Raw genomic sequence first — 20759 nt, 5'->3', positions numbered from 1 at the left:
AAGGGGGCAGTTCCGGCTCCGAGGGGGCGGGGCGAGGGCGGGGAGGAGATGGGGTGGTGCCGCGGGTCGCTTCCAGAGGCCTGGGGAGGGAATGAGAGGAGGACGCGGGGCGTGCGCAGGTGAGCAGTCGCGGGGCCGGCGGCAAGAGGCCGGCTGGGGGTCGAGGGGGGTTCGAGGGCGAGCTGGGGGTCCTCTGAGCTGGACGTGGCTCTGCAGGCCGGGCCGTGAGGGGCGACAGCAGAAGCGGCCCGGTTCCCGGGCTGAGAGGGGGTGGGGTTGGGGGCGGATCCGGCCTGGGCCGTCCCAGGCAGCTTAGACCCCGACCCCGGAAACGGGCGATCGGACGCCGCCGGCTCTACGGGGAGGGCTGCAGCCCCTCTCGAGCATCCCTCTCCCCCCCCACGCCCACCCCCCGTATTGGCCGGTGCCCATAGTCAGCAAGTTATTCGTCGCCCGCCTCATTCAGGTATTGTTTTCCGGAGCTTCAGCTTCGCTGTCTGTCTAGAGGCTTGCAGTTTCCAAAGTGCTTTATTTATCCTGCGTGTGCTGCGCCAGCGACCAAGACACTTGAGCTTTCTAGGCAGAACTGCTCTCTCTGATCGATACCAGAACCTTCCGACCCCGCGGAAACCTGGGCAAAGTACTTGTGCGGTTCTGGGAATCTGCGCAGCCGTGTTTCTGCCTTTTAGGAGGCAACTCCTGCAGAGGCGGAGCCGGCCCTTAACTTGGTCCACCCCCGAGAAGCCCTGCGTGCCGCTGTTTCGTGGCCCGGAAGCCAAGTGTCCTGGGTTAGAATCCCGCCCCTGGCGCTCATTAGCCGAGCCCCCTCGAAGCGGCCGCTGACCTCTCGGAGTCTTCGCCAACTGTGAGCACATTAGTAATATCTTATCTCCAAATATTGTTAGGAAACTTAAACGATATACGTCGGGAACCAGCGGAGTCCCGATACATCCAGTTTAATCAAGAATAGTTAATTAAACCCGACTTTCGCTTTACCAGTTGGACTCCTGTCTTTCTTGGTTATGCCGGGGAAGCAAAGGAAATACCCTTTTAAAACTCAAGCAGACTGGGTGTTTGTCTTGTAACCTGTCAGACGAAACAAACTGTAATAAGCTTACTGGAAAGTCTTGTGGAGTTTGTCACTAAGCAGTTCTAGTATTCGGAGTGTAGAAAGTTTAATTAAAGTTGTAAATTTTATTAGCCGTCCGGTTTTGCTTAAATTATTTGGTATTTCTACCAAATAATTGAGTCTGTCACCTCATTAGAAGAGAGCTTAAAAGTGGGGATGTTTGCCTCAAGGCCCCGTTCAGTAAGATTTAGTAAATGATTTTAAATTTGCCAACACTGTTGATTTATCCTATCTGTGGGTAAAAAGGTTCATGGTTAGTTAATAAATGAAACTGTCGAAAGAAAAAAAAAATCGTGAATTAAGACGACCGGGTTAAGAAGATTTTGTTTGTATGCTGATAACTTTCACCAGTGCCTTAGAAATACTAACACAGCCCACAAGTGTTGGCAAATGGAGAAAGCTCTGGTTCCCCTTTCCACCTTTTCATTTTGGAACCGGGGTGCTTTCCACTGTACGTAGGTGCTGGGATTGTTGCTACCCCTCATTCTTTGTAGACTTGCAAGCATTCTTGGTAACTTCAGTTCCCTTGCTCTTCATGCATGTTTAAATGTTTGTTAAGGGTCCTTTGAATGAAAGTCTCCACAGTTGGTGATGTGAAAAAGGTAAAGAGGCATTCAAGGAGCTTATGTTCTATAGTGAAGGGGTCACTCCTTTATTCAGTAAATATTTACTGATTGCCTGCTATGTGCCAGGGATTGTTCTAGGTACTGGGGATACAGCAGTGACCAGATTAAGTCCCTGCCCTCATGGAGTGCTTACATTTTATTGAAGGGAGGGGAAACAAACAGTAATCAAACATGTCATATGCCATGTGGTGATAAGTGCTGTAGAAAAAAATAAAGTAATATAAAGGGAATGGAGAGCAGAGAGATTTGCCACTTTTTTTTTTTTTTTGCGGTATGCGGGCCTCTCACTGTTGCGGCCTCTCCCGTTGCGGAGCACAGGCTCCGGACGCGCAGGCTCAGCGGCCATGGCTCACGGGCCCAGTCGCTCCGCGGCATGTGGGATCCTCCCGGACCGGGGCACAAACCCATGTCCCCTGCATCAGCAGGCGGACTCTCAACCACTGCGCCACCAGGGAAGCCCTTGCCACTTTTATATAGGGGATAAAGGAAGGCCTCTCTTGTTTAATAGGTGACATTTTATCAGAGACTTAGGGAAAGCTGGGGAGCAAGGCAAGTGAATACCTGCAAGAGTTTTCTAGGCAGGGGGAACAGCAGAACGCAAGGCCCATGGCAAGAGCGTGCTTAGCAAGTACAAGGAACCTCAGGAGGGAGTGAAGGAAAGAGGAGAAGCTGGGGGTTTGCGGGGGGGGGGGTCATATAAGGGCCTTGTAGGCCACTATAAGGACTTTGCCTTTTTATTCAGTCGGTGAATGGGTTTGAGGAAAGTAGTGCCATAATCTGGCCAAAATGTTTACAGGATCAATGCTAACTGCTGTGTTGGGAATAGACTTGTGGAGGGGAGAGGACCAAAGGAGAAAAAGCAAGACCAGTTAGAAAGATATTGCAGTAATACAGGCAGAGATGACAGTGGCTTGGACTAGAGTGATAGAAGTGAAGATGGGAAAAAGCAGTTGGATTCTGGATATATTTGGAAGATAATAAGTCATGTTTATGAATAATTATAATGCTTACCATAAAAGGAGTGTAGACAAAGTGGTATGAAACTGGGATCCAATCTGGCAGGGAGTTAGACTAGACCTTGGGAGGTTTGAACCAGACTTTTGATGAATGAGTACAGTTGACTTCTTTTCAGGTTGAAATGTTAAGTAAGTGATTGCTTTTGGAATACAGAATTACATTCAGACTGTCCGTAGAATGTGTGAAATTTCAAATATCAGAAAAGGGAAATAAAAATTAGAAGATTTTGTAAAAACAAACATGCTCCCTTCACAGTCTTAAGTGTGTTGCCGGGTACGCTTTATGCTTTGTAGGAGAAATTCAGCATAAATTGTTAAGGTTTGGGATCTGTCATTATTATACCTCTAGCTCAAATAGAGTACAGACTCATCCTAACAGTGTTTTGTGTTTTATCAAAGACAAAGTACTATCACAAAATGTTAACAGCTAACATTAATTAAGGGAGGACGATGAAGGTAATTACCAACCAAACATTGTCAACTTCCAAAAAATTCTAGAAAAGATTTGAAATGACAGGTTAGAGGCTATATACCAGAGGCTGAATGGGTCATGTCAAAAAATCATCCATGAAAGAAATCCATGTTAACATGTGAAAGAAAAAAAAAGCTGAGATGTTTTTGTCCTTCTAAGACTTGTGCCTGAGGTAACAGGAATAAGATAATAGTGTTCCTGCGTCTCATGCTTCTCAGAGCCGTGGAAGGCCGCAGCTGCAGCCACTCCACATACTGTAACGGGCACGGAACTTGGAGTCAAAGGGCTTAGGTCAGAGTTTACTCTTTCTTCTTTAAAGATATTTAAATACTCTATTTTTAACAATTAACAGATAATATTTCTTGAGCTTATTGCGTGTCCAGCACCATGCTAAGCGTTTTCCATATATTCACTCATTTAGTTCTCTTGGGATCCCTTTAAGGTAGATGCTCTTGTTGGCTTCATTTTAGGGCGGCGGAACATGTGACTAGAGGGATTAAGATATCTTGCCTCAAGTCGCAGAGTAAGTGGCAGAACTGAGACTCTAGCCCCCATCAGTCTGTTCAAAAGAGCCCTTTAACCATCACACCATATGGCGACTTCTTATTCATGTTGAGAGGATTTTCCAGACTGTGATGTATGATATAAATAAAAGTACAGTTGACCCTTGAACAACGCTGGGGTTAAGGACGCCAACCCCCCCCAAAACTGAAAATCCACGTGTAACTTGTAGTCAGCCCTGTATATACGCAGTTCCACATCTGCCAATTCAATCAACATGGATAGTGTAATACTGTAGTATTTACTATTGAAAAAAATCTATGCGTAAGTGGACCTGTGCAGTTCAAACCTATGTTGTTCAAGGGTCAGCTGTAATCATCATTAAGATATTATGTTCTAACCCTCAGCTGACTGTTGTAATGGCAACTGAAAAATCTAACTTTCTTTCAAAATGTAAATTTGACCTCTGTATACTGCTCTTGAAGTCATTCTGGCTCTGTTCTTTTGCCATGCTGTAGACATGCAGACAGTCGTGTATGTCTTTCTACGCCTGTTCTTTTGTCATCAAGGACAAATCTAGTCTTCTGCTAGCTCTTTAATGCTGTAAATTTGTGATGAAACAAAACAAAGTCTACTAAATTAAGAAGTAGAGAATAAAGAATTCAGTGAACAATATCTTGATAACTAGTTTCATGAATTCTCCCCAGACCACTAACACAGTCCAAAAATTATACCAACAGATGAAGTAAGAGCGGTTCCTAAATAATTTATGGATGATGTTATAAGGAATCATTTGGAAACTTTTTGCAAGGTGATGCAATCTACCAGAATAACTAAAAGCAACCATAAGGTATTCCAATTTTTGAAGGTGCTGGCAACAGAATATTGCTCAGAGTCTGGTAGAGAGCCAATTTAGAGTTTAAATGGAAAACAAAGAGGTTTTCTATTTCATATCTCTTTAGATATTGATTTATGTTGGTTAGAATGTACCTTATATTAAATATAATACCAAATCCTCTATATAACCTAGTGGGTTATATAGAAACAAAAAACTAATTCCTGGAGTTATTTTGGTTTTAGTTCTTAAGCATTCAATTTTTTAGTCTTGGAATCTCATTTACTATTTCTGGTTTCAAAGGAAAGGTTGTTTACAGGGTTGTAGTGTTCTTGCCTATTTTTTACAGTTTAAAAGACTTCTCCAGGAGTACCGCTCTATTTGCCAGATGGGATTCTGCCCGATTCATGAACTACCTAATAAAGCCAATTAAATCTTTAAAAAAAAAGACTTCTCAAATGAACATCATATATTTCTTCCCCTCTTTAATCAGCTGAAGCACAATACAATTCTGGTGGCTTGATTTGTTATTACTAGGTTGTGTATGTGTGTCTTTGTTGAAAGTGGGGTACAGAGTAATTTTATAAACCAGTGTACAAATGGAAAGATAAGCCCTTTTTATTTGAATTACAAATAATGTATGTCTGTAATGCTGCAAATGATTCTGATTTAAAATTTTTAATTTCAAAATAAGCATCTCAGAGCTATTGAAAACATTAAATGTTATGTGTTACAGAAAATAAAGTTTAAACTAGCTTTAGCTTTGCCTGAATTCTAAATGTTGCGAATCAACTTTATTCATCTTTACTTTCAAAACAGTAGTTTGAAATTCAGATAAATTCAAAGCTCTCATTTCATTTGAAACTGAAGCTGCCAGTTACTTTAACTGTCTTAGGACTTCCCTGGTGGTGCAGTGGTTAAGAATCTGCCTGCCAGTGCAGGGGACACGGGTTCGATCCCTAGTCTGGGAAGATTCCACATACTGAGGAGCGACAAAGCCCTTGTGACACAACTACTGATCCTGCACTGTAGAGCCCACAAGCCACAACTGCTGAGCCCACGTGCCACAACTATTGAAGCCCATGCACCCTAGAGCCCACGTGCTGCAACTACTGAGCCCATGCACCGCAACTACTGAAGCCCGTGCGCCTAGAGCCCATTCTCCACAACAAGAGAAGCCACTGCAACAAGAAGCCCGTGCACCACAACAAAGAGTAGCCCCCACTCGCCACAACTAGAGAAAGCCCGCACACAGCAGCGAAGACCCAACGCAGCCAAAAAACAAAACACTAAGTAGTCTGGCTTCTCTAAGAAGAAAAATGTGTCTGCTTCCTACACCTCATACTTTCTAATACATCACATTTTTTAAAGTTTTTTGTCTTATTACAAACATAATACATTTTTCTGCCATAGAAAATTAGAATATAAAAAATTAAGAAATAGAGAATGAAGGACTTAGTAATCAATATCTTGATAACCAGTGTCATGAATCCTCCAAAAACACTAACACAGCCCCCAAATTATACCAACAGAAGTAAGAGCTATCAATAATTACCTTAACTTTTAATAAAGAGCATTATTATAACCGAAGTGGGAAGAGCTATAAAGACTTAGAGAAGGTCCAACCCAGTACTAACATTCCACTCTTCCACCAGCTGCAACCTCTGCCTATTAACTTTATACCCCCAGACCCAGTGCCTGGAATTTTCAGCTTTTTTAGTTAATTCCTTGAGTTAAAGCAGTCTTTCTCTTACTTATTTTTCACTCATATATTTCAGTCAGAGGCAAAGGAAACCCTAGGGGTGGGGAAACATAACCTAAAGAGGACATGGCTTGAGGCTGCCATTTGCTTTAAAGTTGTACATAATTTTGCATCATACTTCATAATATTGTTACTCTAGCAGTGATGTGTATTTTCCAGGAGTGTCTATCATGTTTATCCTGTAGCTTTGTATGCCCCATGTCACAGAGCTGAGTACTACAGCTTGAGAAGCAGAAAATTAGTAATTTTTCTTTGGTTTATTCGCTCAGAAAGTATTCAGTGAAGACCTGCTTTATGCCAGACACTGTGCTGGTGATATGGACACCACAGACCTTCATTTGCACTGAGGTATGATAAGTACAGAAGTATCAAAACAAATTCTAAGGAAGGAGGATATAGTGATTAACTCTACCTTGAGATCAGATACAGAATCCTGAAACAGATGTGTCCAAACTGAATTTGGAAGGATTAAAAGTCTGAAAGTAGTGTCAAAATTTAATTTTTTAAGTAAAAAAGTGAGTCTTATACAAACATATAGTAAGCATGTGTCAAAAATGTTTTTAACTCATTAATGAAAGAACCAACAAGATGGTGAAGTTGATTCAAAATAATATAGGAGAGACCAAAATCAATGAAAGAAAAACTGATGAAATAAGATTCCAAAATTAGCTGAAAACTGGTTAATAAGCTTTCCACTCCTGGCTAAGATAGAGTAACAGGGACTAGATTTAACCTTCCACCTGAAACAACAAAAAAAGTGGACAACAATACATGAAACAATGGTTTTAAGACTTTGGACATCAGGCAGTGAAGGACAGTGATCCCTGAGAGACAAGATGCAAACTGTTGCCCCAGATTATTGCCTGGAGAGAATTTCTAGGCATGGCCTTGGGAGGAGAAACCCAGGTAGAACTGGCAGTCTACCTGAATTGAGGATAAAAAGCTAGGATTCCAGGAAGGCCAAGGCAGCTAGGACAGAGTACTAGAAGGAGGGGAGCTTCTTAGAGCCGTGGATAAATACAGAGGATCCCCCTCCCGTCTGCAGCTGAATACTGATCAACACATAGTTGTGAGGAAACTCCCCAGGGCTGGGGAAGAGACTACCCAAAAGAATTAGAGGAATTTTCAGAGCTCAGACAGGACCAGTGATAGTTCCAGTTCCTCTCACCCAGAATGAAAAATCTCATAATTCATAGGCCATCCGGTAGAGTGCTCAGAAAGGTTTTGCCTCTGTAGTTGGGAAAAAAATTAACCAGAGACTAAATGAGTTTTGATACTGCCTTAAAAAGCCTAAAAGCAAGACCTGAAAGGATCAAGCTTTTCCCAGTTAACTACATCCCAGGGCAATACTCAGTAATATTTATAGGAATATAAAAATATCAAGCACCATGCAAGGTAAAATCCACACAGTCTGGCATCCAATCATAAAATATCAGGCATACAAAGAAGCAGTATGCAACCCATAACGATTAGAAAAATCTGTCAATTGAAACTAACCCAGAAATAACAGTGACATTAAAACATTTATTATAATTATTCCATATGTTTAAAAGAATTAGAGAAAAGATTGAGCAAATGAAGTAGATACATAAAAATATGTTTTTTAAAGAAGAATCCAAGTATAAGAGATTAGATACAGCAAAGAAAAGATTAGAAAAGAACTTTAAATAGCAATAGAAACTATTCAAAGTGAAACACAAAGAGGAAAAGAGTGAAAAAATGAGCATAGGGGTAGGACAACTTCACTTGGACTAATATTCATGAAATTGGACTCTCCAGAGAGAGGAGAGACAAATAAATGTTAGAAGAAATAATGGCCAAAATTTTTCCAAATTTGCTAAGATCTATGAACCCACAGATGGAAGAGGCTCAATGAACCCCAAGCAAAAGAAACATGAAGAAAAACTACACCAAGAGGAACAAAGATAACAGTGACATCACATTTCTCACGGGAAACTGCGAATAAGATGACGGTAGAGAAACATCTTTGATTTTTTGCTTGAAGGAAACATTTTTTTCTTGAAAGAAAAAAAGTCAGCCTAGGATTCTATACCCAGCAAAAATATCTTTTAAAAATGAAAGTGAGGCTTCCCTGGTGGCACAGTGGTTAAGAATCTGCCTGCCAATGCAGGGGACACGGGTTTGAGCCCTGGTCCAGGAAGATCCCACGTGTCGTGGAGCAGCTAAGCCCATGTGCCACAACTGCTGAGCCTGCGCTCTAGAGCCCATGAGCCACAACTTCTGAGCCTGCGTGCTACAACTACTGAAGCCCATGTGCCTAGAGCCTGTGCTCTGCAACAAGAGAAGCCACTGCAATGAGAAGCCTGTGTACTGCAATGAAGAGTAGCCCCTGCTTGCCGCCACTAGGGAAAGCCTGTGCACAGCAACAAAGACCCAGTGCAGCCAAAAATAAATAAATAAAATAAGTTTATAAAAAAAAAAAATGAAAGTGATAGGAAGACTTATTCAGACATAGAAAAGCTGAAAGAATTCATCAACAGCAGACCTACACTACAGGAAATGTTTAAGGAAATCATCAGGCAGAAGAAAAATTATACAGATTATAGATGTAGATCAACACAAAGAAATGAGGAGCATCAGAAATAGTAACCATATGGTTAAATATAAAATGCATTTTTCTTACTACCTAAGTCTCTTTGAAAAGTAACTGGCTATTTAAAGCAAAAATAATGGGAATTCCCTGGTGGCCTAGTGGTTACAATTCCAGGCTTTCACTGCTGTAGCCTGGGTTCAATCCCTGGTCAGGGAACTGAGATCCCACAAGCCATGACGTGTAGCCAAAAAACAAACAAAAAAACACTGTTAAAAACAATAATAATGAAACAAAAATAACATGAAGTTTCTAACATATGTAGAAGTAAAATGTATGACAAAAATAGCACAAAGACTGTATAATATACTCTTGTAAGGTTCTTATATTATTCATGAAGTGGTATAAGAACACTTGAAGGTGTGATAAATTAAAGATGTATATTATAAACTCTAAAGCAACCACCAAAAACGTTCAACAAAGAGTCAATAAACCACCAAAGGATGTAAAAAAAGAATCCTAAAAAGTGGTCAGTCCAAAAGTAGGCAGAAAAATAAGGAAAAGGGAATAAAGTACAGATGGGACAAATAGAAAACAAACAGCAAGATAGTAACCACATCAATCATAGTAATCATATCAATAATCATAGTAATCATATTAAACGTAAATGATCTAAACACTCCAATTAAAAGGTAGAGATTATCGGATTGGATGAAAAAGCAGGACCAAACTATATACTGCCTACAAGGAACCTACTTTAAATATAAAGACATTGCTCTTCCCATTCTCAAGAGCTTAAAACAGCCTGTTGTACTAAAATCAAATTCTGTTGTCTAGGTATTAGCACCTTGTCACATTGGACCATTCCTATCTGTTATTCTCTTAGCATTTTCCTTGTAGTAGACTACCTAGTCCAGTTTCCTTACAATTCCTGCCACACCCTGGGCCTTGTTTATGCATTGTTCCCTCTGAAGAATCCTTCACAACTCTCAAGTCTTCTCTGCTTATCCATAACTTTTCATCTGTGCTCATTCAAGCCCAATTTTGACTGACCTGTTCCATGAGTCAAGCCCCATAGTAACTTAACAATTATGTCATAAATCATGGAATGTCAGAGCTCTCAAGAACAGTAAAGAATTTCCCATTCATTCCCCCTTATTCTGTAAGTGAGAAAACCAATGAGGTTACATGGCCAGCCCAAGTTTATACAAGTTGAGTGGTAAGATTGTAGTAGGACCAAGACATTTTGTTTTCTCTAATTATACATTTTGTGTGTTATGATTCATGTGCGTGGCATTAATATTTGTGTACGTATTTCATGTGCCTGTCTTATTTCTCAAATTAGGCTGTAAACTACCAGTAAACATACTTAATTAGTATTCTAATGCTTAGAAAAGTGCTAGATAAATAAACTTAGAGTCTAAATTGAAAAGATAAAAAAATGAAGTAATTCATTGATTTTTACCAATGAAACACTGACAGTTAATTTCCCTCCATAGATTAGCTAAGATTCAAAATAGATTTTCTAACATACCTATTTCCAAATCTTGGTACTCATATAAAATAAGCTGAATTTAGTACCTTTATATCTTGATTGTTTTCAACAGTAATATAAACTCAGTTCATTATATTATCCACAAGTATTCACAAAGGTCTAGTCCTGTGCTATGTGATACAGTAGCCACTAGCTTTTTAAATTTAAATGAATGAAAATTAAATAAAATTTGAAGTTCAGTTCTTCAGTCGCTCTAGCGAAACTTCAAGTGCTTAATAGCTACGTGTGCCTAGTAGCCACTGTATTGGACAGCATAGATAAAGAACATTTCCATCATTGCACAGAGTTCTACTGGTCTAGAATTTCTCATACAATGATAAGTTGTTTAGCCTACAGAAGAATCCAGGGATTTTTACAGGAGTCACATTGATGAGTCAACCATTCTGGTAACCTGACAGCATCTCTAATGTTTCATTAGTAATTTTAGCAGTTGTCCCTTCACCACCATGGACGTATATGTCCCCATCCTCAATGGTGCAGGCTTCTACAGTTGGGTACACAAGATAATCCATTGAGAAGTAAGAAGAAAATAAGCTTATATTTCGTAGTTTACCTTCTCTTTAAATTCATATTTATGTGTTTTGATGCGCTAATTGTGATATGTAAATAAATATACATATGATGAGGCATCTGCTCAAAATATTTTTGGTTATTGGGATGAATAATCAAAGTATAGAAACCACTTCTCTAGTGCCCCATTGGTAAGGCTACCCAGTTGCTCCCTGCTTTGCTTCTGTAGCTCCTTTCATCACACACTGAGTTCATGTTTTTTGGCTCTGTGTTCATACTCCTCAAAAGAGGATCTGATTGGATGAACCAGTCACCATCCAGAATCGGGTAGTTGGACAGAGCTCTTGATTCAAGACAATTCATAAACCCCTTGCCAGCCTCGAAATGGTGACTTTAATTATAACACCCAAATCCAGTTCATTTCGCTGTATCACGGTGCTGGAGTTACAGAATACAAATCATGAAAGCTGTAACTAAGAAACCTTTCCAAAGAAGGCAGTGAGCTTGACAAGTACGCTGGACCTCCTTTTAAAAGTAAACTATGACTGTTCCAAAAAGGAAAGTCAGAAAATGAAGTCTCTTTGACTACCTTTATACTCCTTTCCCTGCTGATAGGATATGGATACTGGTAGGCAGAATAATGACCCCCCCCCAAAGATGTCCATGTCCTAATCCCCAGAAACTGTGAATGTATTATCAGTACCTTATATGGCAAAAGGAACTTTGCAGGTTTGTTCAAGTTAAGGGCCTTGGATGGGGAAATTATCCTGGAATGTTCAAGTGGGTCCAATATAATCAATCACAAAGGTCCTTATAAAAGAGTGCGGGTGCCAGGAGTCAGAAAAAGGAGATAATGTGACCACAGAACCAGAGATTGGAGTGATGTGCTTTGAAGGTGGAGGGAGAAGGGACCATGAGCCAAGGAATGCGGGAGGCTTCCAGAAGCTAGAGAGGCAAGGAAACAGATTCTCCCCTGAAGGCTCCAAAAGGAATGCAGCCTTGCTAACGCCTTGGTTTTAGATTTCTCACGTCCAGAATTGTAAGAAAATTAATTCATGTTACTTTAAGCCACTAAGTTTGTGGTAATTTGTTACAGCAGCAATAGGAAACTAATACACATGTTGATACTCAGTCTACAAAGCTTTTATTAAGCACTTTCTACATGACAGACACAAAAATATCATCATGGTTCCGTTTTTTTTAAACCTCTTGTGTAAAGCTGTTGAAGAGCGAGATTAATGAGTGCTTTTTATTTTAGGTAACTCCTAATTCAGTATGCTTTCAGTTGCCAGTAAAATAATGAATTTATTGGCTGCAATAACTGAAAAGTGCAAAGGTTGGGCAGCTGTCAGGGCTCGGGCTTCATTTCTCTGTGAATCTCTTGGCTCTGTTTTCCCATTGTCAGCATCATCCTTGAGTTTCCCTCATCTTGGGATGGCTACCAGGGACAGCCGGGGCTGTGTGCTGTAAACTATTCTGCATTAAAGTGTGTGCTGTAAACTATTCTGCATTAAAGAAAAGGGACTTCCCTGGTGGTCCAGTGGTAAAGAATCCGCCTTCCAGTGCTGGGGACATGGGTTTGATCCTTGGTCAGGGAACTGAGATCTCACATGCCATGGGGCAACTAAGCCCGCATGCCACAACTACTGAGCTTGCGTGCCTCAATGAGAGAGCCTGTGTGCCGTAAACTACAGAGTGCACGCACTCTGGACCCCGTATACCACAACTACAGAGCCCATGTGCCCTGGAGCCTGCGCGTCACAACTAGAGAAAACCCGCATGCCACAACTAGAGAGAAGCCCGTGCTGCAACAAAAGATCCCGCATGCCTCAATGAAGACCACGGGTGCTGCAACTAAAACCTGACGCAGCAAAACATAAATAAATGAATAAATAAATTTTAAAAATAAAATGACTAGGAAGAATTCAGTGTATTGATAAGTTCAGGACAGTCTTCAGTTGGGATTGGGGTCAATCTCATGCAAATTGCTTGGTTACTTTACTCAATAGGGGAAGGGGGGACTTCCCCGGCAGTCCAGTGGTTAAGACTCTTCCTTCCAATGCAGGAGGCGTGGGTTCAGTCCCTGGTTGGGGAACTAAGATCCCACATGCCGTGGGGTGCAGCCAAAAACTTAAAAAAAAAAAAATAGGGGAAGGGGAGGTATTATGATTCCTCTTGGAAAATCTGGGTGCTGTTAGGAAGGGGAAAGGGTATTGATAAATAATCAAGAGCTTGTCATACCAACAAAAGATAATTGTAATAATACCTTAAAATACTGATAGCTTAAAATGTTAACCTGTATAATGCTTCAGTACTAAAATCTGTCAATTCTTATGTATCATCAGAGGTTCTGGATGTGTCTGCTATTTAATGCATCATTCAAAAGCATTTCAGAGAAAAATCTCCTGAAAGTTCACAGTCTCAGGAAAGGTGTCTTTCTCTTTTTTTGCCCCTTGGTGCTAACTACTACCCACAGTTTGATGACCTGCTTTACTGACCTGTGAGGTCTTATATTCTAGTATTGGATTCTTTGGCTTATCATATCACTATGGTCCTAGTTGCAATGAATTAGGCTCTTTCTTTAAAAGCTTTCTCATATAAACATCTTTTTCATGTAACAGTTACTATTTCTGTCATCTGTAGTTAAGGTACTTGATTACTTGAGCAAAATAAAGATGTTTGCCATTCAGGATGTTAAGAGATTTATGGTAGACAGTCACATTTCAAAATCTTCAGAACTGACTTTGTAAAAAAATAAAATGGTCTCATTTCTTATACATAAAACCAAGTGTAATATTAAGGAATATAATGATTATTTCTAGAGAAGGTAGACATTTTTAGAAAATCAAATATTTTCACTTTCATATATACTAAGTCAATATTAGATTTCAGTTACCTGACAAATTCCTCCAGCAATAATTGATAAATTTATAATTAACTTGTATTGTTAGTAGTGAGTGACTAATCCTATGAAGTGCTGTGGGAGACAAGATAAAGGACCCTTAAAACGTATCATTAGTTGAAATAGGATTGGAGGATTATATTATTTGTACCAGTTTTCTATGTAGTTTTTTGAAAGAGCTTTACATAGTTTATCATAAGTTGCCTTTAGCAAATAGTTTTGACTTTTATAATGTGCAAATGACTTGCAGCTATAGGAACTCTAGCACCTTAAGATTTTTGCTAATAATTCAGATCATTGGCTGTACAGTAGAATCACCCAGAAACTCTGAAAAAAATACCCAGAAAAATCTCCCAGAGGTTTTGATTCAGTTTCTCAGGTGGGGTTTTTGGCCACAATTGAGGACCACTAATTTAAAGGATTTTGAACATCACACAGATAGGGCACAAGTTGGTAACTTTAGAAAAAGGGATGGAATTTGTAAGGTAATAGACAAACAGTACAAATAAATGTTCATAACAAGTTGAACAGTCGTCCTGCATTTAGGACAGTGAGTGCTTAATCCATACCAGAGAAATGAAATCTTAATTTACTTTTAAAGCCTACAGGTAAAAAGAAAGTATATCTTATTCTGAAAAGCTGTTTTTACATTCCAAAGCAATCTCACATTTATTAACTTTTCTCATCCATACATTTAGAATTTTTAACAAAACTGCTCCCCCAGTCACAGAAGAGAAGCAAGAACTACATAGCAGACTGGCGGTAATATTGGGTCAAGTTAGCACAAGAAATAATATTTTTCAGTGTATAATACGTGAGCCAGTTCAAGTAAATAGTAAAAAGAGTTATTCAGTAAGTGGTGTTGGGACAATAGGCTATCCACTTGGAAAATAAAGCTACACAGAATAAATTCCAGACGGATCAAAGAGTTAAATATAGAGAATGAGAATTCAAAAGATAATTTAGAGCATTTTAAAATGTAATCGTGGAATGGGGAAGATTGCTTCTTAGGCAAAACCCCAAATTGAGAAGTCATAAAAGGAACTATTGAGGGTGTACCTTAGTAGGTAAAGACTTAAACTTTGATTTCAGACTACTTAGTTCATTTTTATTTGTTTTTTTTAATAGCTGTATGATCTTAGAACTAAAAATATCCTATAAATACCCAAAGGTTGTTTAATCAAGGATATACATATTCAAACAATGAGACATCATTCTTTGCCTCTCAAGTTGGCAAATGTTAAAAAGGGTTGGAAAGGGTGTGGTGAAAAAGAGCACAGTCCTTCATATTCTGTTGGTGGAGTATCAGTCAGTACAGCCTTTTTTGAAGGGTGACTCAGCAGTATCTATTAAAAGTTAAAATGAGTATATACTTTGACTCAGCAATTCCAGTTCTAAATATCTATCCTAGAAAAATAATAATACATTTAAAAAGAAGTAGGTACTAGGAGTTTTACATTGGCATTGTTTGAAATAGCTAAAAACTGATATTCTGAATTCGTACCAATATGGGGATTAACCTTTTGAGGAGAAGTGGAGAACAAGAGTTTTTGTTTTTGGGGGGTTTTTTAATCTATAGGTATCTGTAATTTTGCTGTGAAAAACTACTGAAAATGGTTTTAGGCAATATTTTCCCTAAAAGTTGTTAACTCATTAATGTTTTCCAATAAGTAGCAGTTGTAAGGCATAACTGCTTTTAATCAAACATTAGTATGTGGAGTGTCTTTCTATAAGCCAGTTTTATATCCAGATTTTTGCAGAATGGAAACAGACTGTAATCCCATGGAGCTGAGCAGTGTGTCAGGATTTGAAGAAGATGCAGAGCTTAATGGCTTTGAAGGAACAGATATGAAAGACATGAGACTGGAAGCTGAAGCAGTTGTAAATGATGTTCTCTTTGCTGTTAACACCATGTTTGTCTCAAAAACCCTGCGCTGTGCAGACGATGTGGCCTATATCAATGTGGAAACAAGAGAAAGGAATAGATACTGCCTGGAGCTCACTGAAGCCGGGCTCAGGGTAAGTCATTTTCTCTTTAGGAAAAAAAAAAAAAAATTACATCTTTACCACTTAATCAAAAAGGGCAGGGAGTCAGGAAGTGGGAAAGAGTGTTAGATGAGAACTTGACACTCAGTAGCTTCTAAGTTTTTTTAAGGAAAGCTTTTTTCCCTAGGAATTTTTATTAATACTAAAGTCTTTCAGCCAACATGGGAAAATTGGATTTTTTGAAAAAGAAGAAACAGATTTGATTTGCAGAGTTATTTTGTTGTAACCATCACCCCCCAGATTAACTTATTTCTTATCTCTAGCTAAATATGTTTACCAGAATAATGCATTCTCTGCATTGGATGAGTTTTGCAGCCACTGTGTTGAATATTTTCCCACCTCTTATAAATGTCTCTTCTATTGAAACAACATACTTGAGGGAATTCCCTGGAGGTCCAGTGGTTAGAACTCCTTACTTTCACTGCCAAGGGCCCAGGTTCAACGCCTGGTCAGGGAATTAAGATCCCGCAGGCCGTGCGGCACAACCAAAATAAATAAATAACCTTCTGTCTTGGTCAAAAATCTCTGACTTTTCTGTTTCTATAGATAGTTCTCCCAAAGATACGCAGTATCATGAAGTAGAGCACAGGGTTTAAGCAAGTAAAAGTGTCATGTGGTAACAAGCACATGAACATCTCTTTATTTCACTAGGTTCATTTTACCTAAGATGTATGTGATCGTGTGTTCTGTGTATCCCTTGATAGAGGATCACTTACATTGAAGCCGATTGCAAGGCCAGCATCGTCACTACCCTTAGTTCCCCAACAGATGAGGCTTGGCTTTGGGAGTAGTCCCGGAATTAACTAATCTTTGTGCTCCCCTTCCTAAATTTGTACCAAAAACTTGCAATCTTTAGAAGTGGATGTTAAATAGAAATAGGCAAATCGAAAGTAGAGATAAATGACCCCAGGTAAATTAATTCTGTCTGACACTGTTTAATTCTGGTGAGGTAGGAAACGTTCTAATGAGAGTCAGAAGTCTTACATGTGAATTTGAGTGACCTTGGGTGAGTCAGTCAACCTGAGTCCCTACTTCTTTATCTGTAAGTTGGAGATTAAAAAAAAAAAAACTGAAAAGGATTTGGGGGATGGTTATGTGAATAAAGTTTGCAGAAAGATCTGGATCAGTTATAAAACCTGACATGTAAGTACTCAAATATTTATTTTTTCAGTCTGATTCAGTTAACATTTACTGAGTAACTATCCTGTGTCAGGAATTAGAAATCAAACCATGCGAATAAGACATGATCCCTGTCCCCAGGTAGACCACAGTCTAGTGGGGATAAGAGAGGGGCAAACAAAATTGTAATATGTTGTAGAAAGTGCTGGGACAGAGCATGGTCCCGAAGTGGTGCAATAACAACTCTGCTTCTAGCAGAAACTTGCCTCTCCTATGGCTTGAATAGATGTCATAAAATGTGGGGTTCATATGGGAAGTTCACAAGCTTTCATGAAGTCAGCAAAACCTAAGTTGATTTTGCCCTACACTGTGCTGGTGAACCATGATATAGGTCTTATAATCCTGTTGAAGAAAAAAAGCTTTAGCTGTGTTTAAGGGGAAAAAACACACAGAGAAGCACACAGAATAACATTCCCTTTTATCTCACAGAGTTGAGCAGATAAGTAATGTATTAGTAATGAAAGTGGCATTTCAGATAACTAATTATAAGGCAGAATTAAAACTTCAAATAAATTTTAGAATTCTTTATACAAAGTCCAAATCACATAAATTATAACAATATGGACTAATAACACTGTAGTAATAATAAGTATAATTATTTATTATAGTACCTTTATAAAAAGACCCTCAATGTATGTGGAATTAAATAGAAGCATGGGGACTTCCCTGGCGGTCCAGCGGTTAAGACTCCGTGCTTCCAATGCAGGGCGCACGGGTTCGTTCCCTGGTCAGGGAACTAAGATCCCACATGCCGTGTGGTGCAGCCAAAAAAAACCCAAAATAAATAGAAGTATGTTTTAGACCATGAAAATGAAATACTATTTTTGTATAGCTTTTTAAATTCTTTCTGTATTTTACATTCCTTTAGGATCAAAAGTAGGTAAAACAGACCTTTTAAATTTTGAGAAAAAAATTATAACGAGAGCATTTTGCTGGTGGTGTTCCTGTATGTTACGAATTGCTTAAATATTACAGGTTGTATTAAAAATATGTGTATTCTAACTATTGATGGAGAAACACATAATGTCAGAGAATGACCCATGTAAAAAGTTGGGGTTTTTTTTGCTTTCTGTACCAAGATGAAATCTGATTATTTATTCACTACTGCATTTCTCTTGTAGGTGGTAGGTTATGCTTTTGACCAGGTGGACGATCATTTACAGACTCCCTACCATGAAACAGTCTACTCCTTGTTGGATACACTTAGCCCTGCCTACCGGGAAGCATTTGGAAATGCACTCCTTCAAAGACTGGAAGCTTTGAAAAGGGATGGACAGTCATGACTAAGTTTTTTCCTGTTAGAGAGGCTGCTGCTGGTACACAATGTTGACCTAAAGCTTGAAATTCTTCCAGGTGGTCATAGTAGAAAATGCATCTTTGATTTTGTGTCTTTATGATTTTTTGCTTCACATTTAGGCTTTTGATTGAGAACTTTATTGACTAATGAATTGTCTTTCTTAGTTTGTGATTCATTAAGGAAATCCTGAGGCCATTGCTGTGACACCATCATTAAGACATTCAGATTTCTTCATATAGTATCTCTGGCATTCTGAAAACCTAATCAGTATTTCATTCTCTTATTGCAGGACTTTGATGCTGCCAGCACTCTCTCTTACATAGGAAATTCTAGATTTGCACAGTAATATAGGAAGTAAACTAACTTCAAACTTTGATTCAGCTTGCTAAATCAGGGGTTTGCTACTAGCTTGGACTGACTTTGTAGTAATTATTTTGCTACTAGCCTTATTGGAAACAAATTATCAACTAGTTTCTCCTGCACAAATTTTGAAATTCACTGCTTCATGTAATCTATTTATATTATTAATATGGACTGATAAAGATGAATTAATTCTATATTACGTAGCTAGTATTACGTGAAGAACAGGTACTGAAATAGTACTGTATTCCTGTTTGCAACAGCCAGCCAAGTAAGAGGACAAACCGTTAGCAAATGAATGCAACAATTACTTGTTTCCAAGATATTTAAGCACATAAGCAAATATAGGAACAGGCTCCATTCTTTTCCTAACAAAAAGCATCTTCAGTGTGTGTGATTTAAAAGAAAAAAGACTCTGATTTCCTAGAAAACAATATTTTGGCCTGTGTTGATTCTTATTATGAATGTTTGTTTACATAATGTACAGTATATATTCAGAAAGTATTTTTGCTTCAGCGTTTCCTTTCTATGATGTAGCGCTTTGGTATTCCCACAGCACCCCTCCTTCCCCAACAGATGTACAGTGTTCTGTCTGAATGCTAAATCTGCAATGTCATATGAGTGCATCGTATGGGTTTGAAACCAAAGGATGAATGAAGCATTCAGAGACTTAATATTTGAAAAACGGAGACTCTGTATTTTATATTTTATTACAGGTACTAATATTTATAAAAATAAACTATACCGTGCTGCTACATGTTTTCAAGTACATGTTGAATAATAAGGACTGGGGAGTTGTTTTTTTAATACTAGTCTAAAGCAGCAACTATAGAAATGTTGAACTAAAATTCCACATCTGGACACACCTTCATAATTTGTCATTTGAAGACTTTTTAAAATCATTATTAAATAATAGGTACTTCTAGGCTCTGAAGATCATGTAGACCAGAGCAAGTTAAAGTTTGGTTTGGGTCACTCTTCATTGTCAGAGTTTATTGGAATGCTTAAATTATGTCTGATAAATGAACATTCATCCTCAGCTTTATTTTCAGATGCTGACGTGTTTGGGTAATGAAGTCTAACTTCAGGTTGAACTTTCTCATGCTTAATCTCAGGCTGAATGTAAAGGATATTTGTAAAGTCTGAATAAAATTCTGTTTACTAATTTTGAGTTAAGTATGAAGAAAAGTGATTGTATGTTTAAAAATTGAAAGCGTTCATTTTGTGATAAACGTTTGATTCCGAGAGATTCCGTTTCCATTTTTGAATTCTGTATTGTTCCATTTCGGTGTGAAGTGATTTGCTCTTTTTATTACTATGAAAGAGCAACAGAGAGAGAAGACATTAATAGAACTACACATATCAAAACCTCCACTAGATATTAAAACCTTCATTTTACCTAGATTTGTAAAAGAATTTAACCAGATAAATTAACCCTTGATTTCACGTCCAAAAGAAAAAGAAAGAACCTCCAAATAAGTAGCTCTTATAAGTCAGTAAGAAAAAAATGAGAATAAGGGGCAAATAATATGATCAACTCAGAAAAATATACAAATGTCCAGTAATCACTTGAAGGATGTTCGACCAGACCAGTAATTCAAGAAAGGAAAATAGGCTTAGCTATGTTGAGCCATTTTACCTAATAATTTAATAGTTTCTCTTATTTAAATATAATTATATCAATAAAGATTTAGTGAGAGGCATAGTTACACTCTATTGGAAGATACATTGGTGAAACCTTTCTGGAAAATAGTGGTAATAAAGCCTTTACAAAGCTTATAACTTCTGTGCTGGTAATAGCCTAGAAATCTAGCATAGTGACATGATTCAGCAGAAGATATACAAGGATGTCATTTTCGCTAATGAAACATTGAAAAGGCTCTAAAAAGTGGTTAAGTTATGCCAGATCCTCCTGATGGAAAACTATGCAGCCATTAAAATTGGAGAAAATTATACTACAGGAAAAAAGGGATTTAAAACTACATCTTGAAAAATAATCTTATATGTAACAGAAGGAA

At 38.5% G+C, this 20759-nt stretch overlaps 1 protein-coding gene across 4 annotated transcripts; it reads left to right on the top strand.

Moving 5' to 3' along the window:
- The first annotated feature begins 24 nt into the window (after positions 1–24).
- On the top strand, positions 25–19988 carry GSKIP (GSK3B interacting protein). Of its 4 annotated transcripts, none has more exons than XM_082649530.1 (3): positions 25–119; positions 15610–15878; positions 18206–19988. In XM_082649530.1, exons 1-3 carry the CDS (start codon positions 92–94, stop codon positions 18365–18367), a joined length of 459 nt encoding a protein of 152 aa, XP_082505656.1. In that variant the 5' UTR covers positions 25–91; the 3' UTR covers positions 18368–19988. The 4 variants fall into 4 exon arrangements, with proteins under 4 accessions (XP_082505656.1, XP_082505655.1, XP_082505658.1 ...); XM_082649529.1 differs by having other exon boundaries at positions 32–119; positions 15620–15878; XM_082649532.1 differs by having other exon boundaries at positions 89–119; positions 15534–15878.
- Positions 19989–20759: the final 771 nt, after the last annotated feature.

The sequence above is a fragment of the Grampus griseus genome (genome assembly GCF_964374135.1).
Source record: "Grampus griseus genome assembly, chromosome: 2".
Taxonomy (NCBI): Eukaryota; Metazoa; Chordata; class Mammalia; order Artiodactyla; family Delphinidae; genus Grampus; species Grampus griseus.
This window is presented reverse-complemented; position numbering and strand designations above follow the sequence as displayed.

Bases quoted from the DNA above. Each gene is read 5' to 3' on its own strand.
- GSKIP (XM_082649529.1), top strand. From the start codon at position 49: ATGGGGTGGTGCCGCGGGTCGCTTCCAGAGGCCTGGGGAGGGAATGAG. The intron at 120-15,619 runs GTGAGCAGTCGC...AGATTTTTGCAG, and splicing joins AGGACGCGGGGCGTGCGCAG to AATGGAAACAGACTGTAATC. The intron at 15,879-18,205 runs GTAAGTCATTTT...TTTCTCTTGTAG, and splicing joins TCACTGAAGCCGGGCTCAGG to GTGGTAGGTTATGCTTTTGA.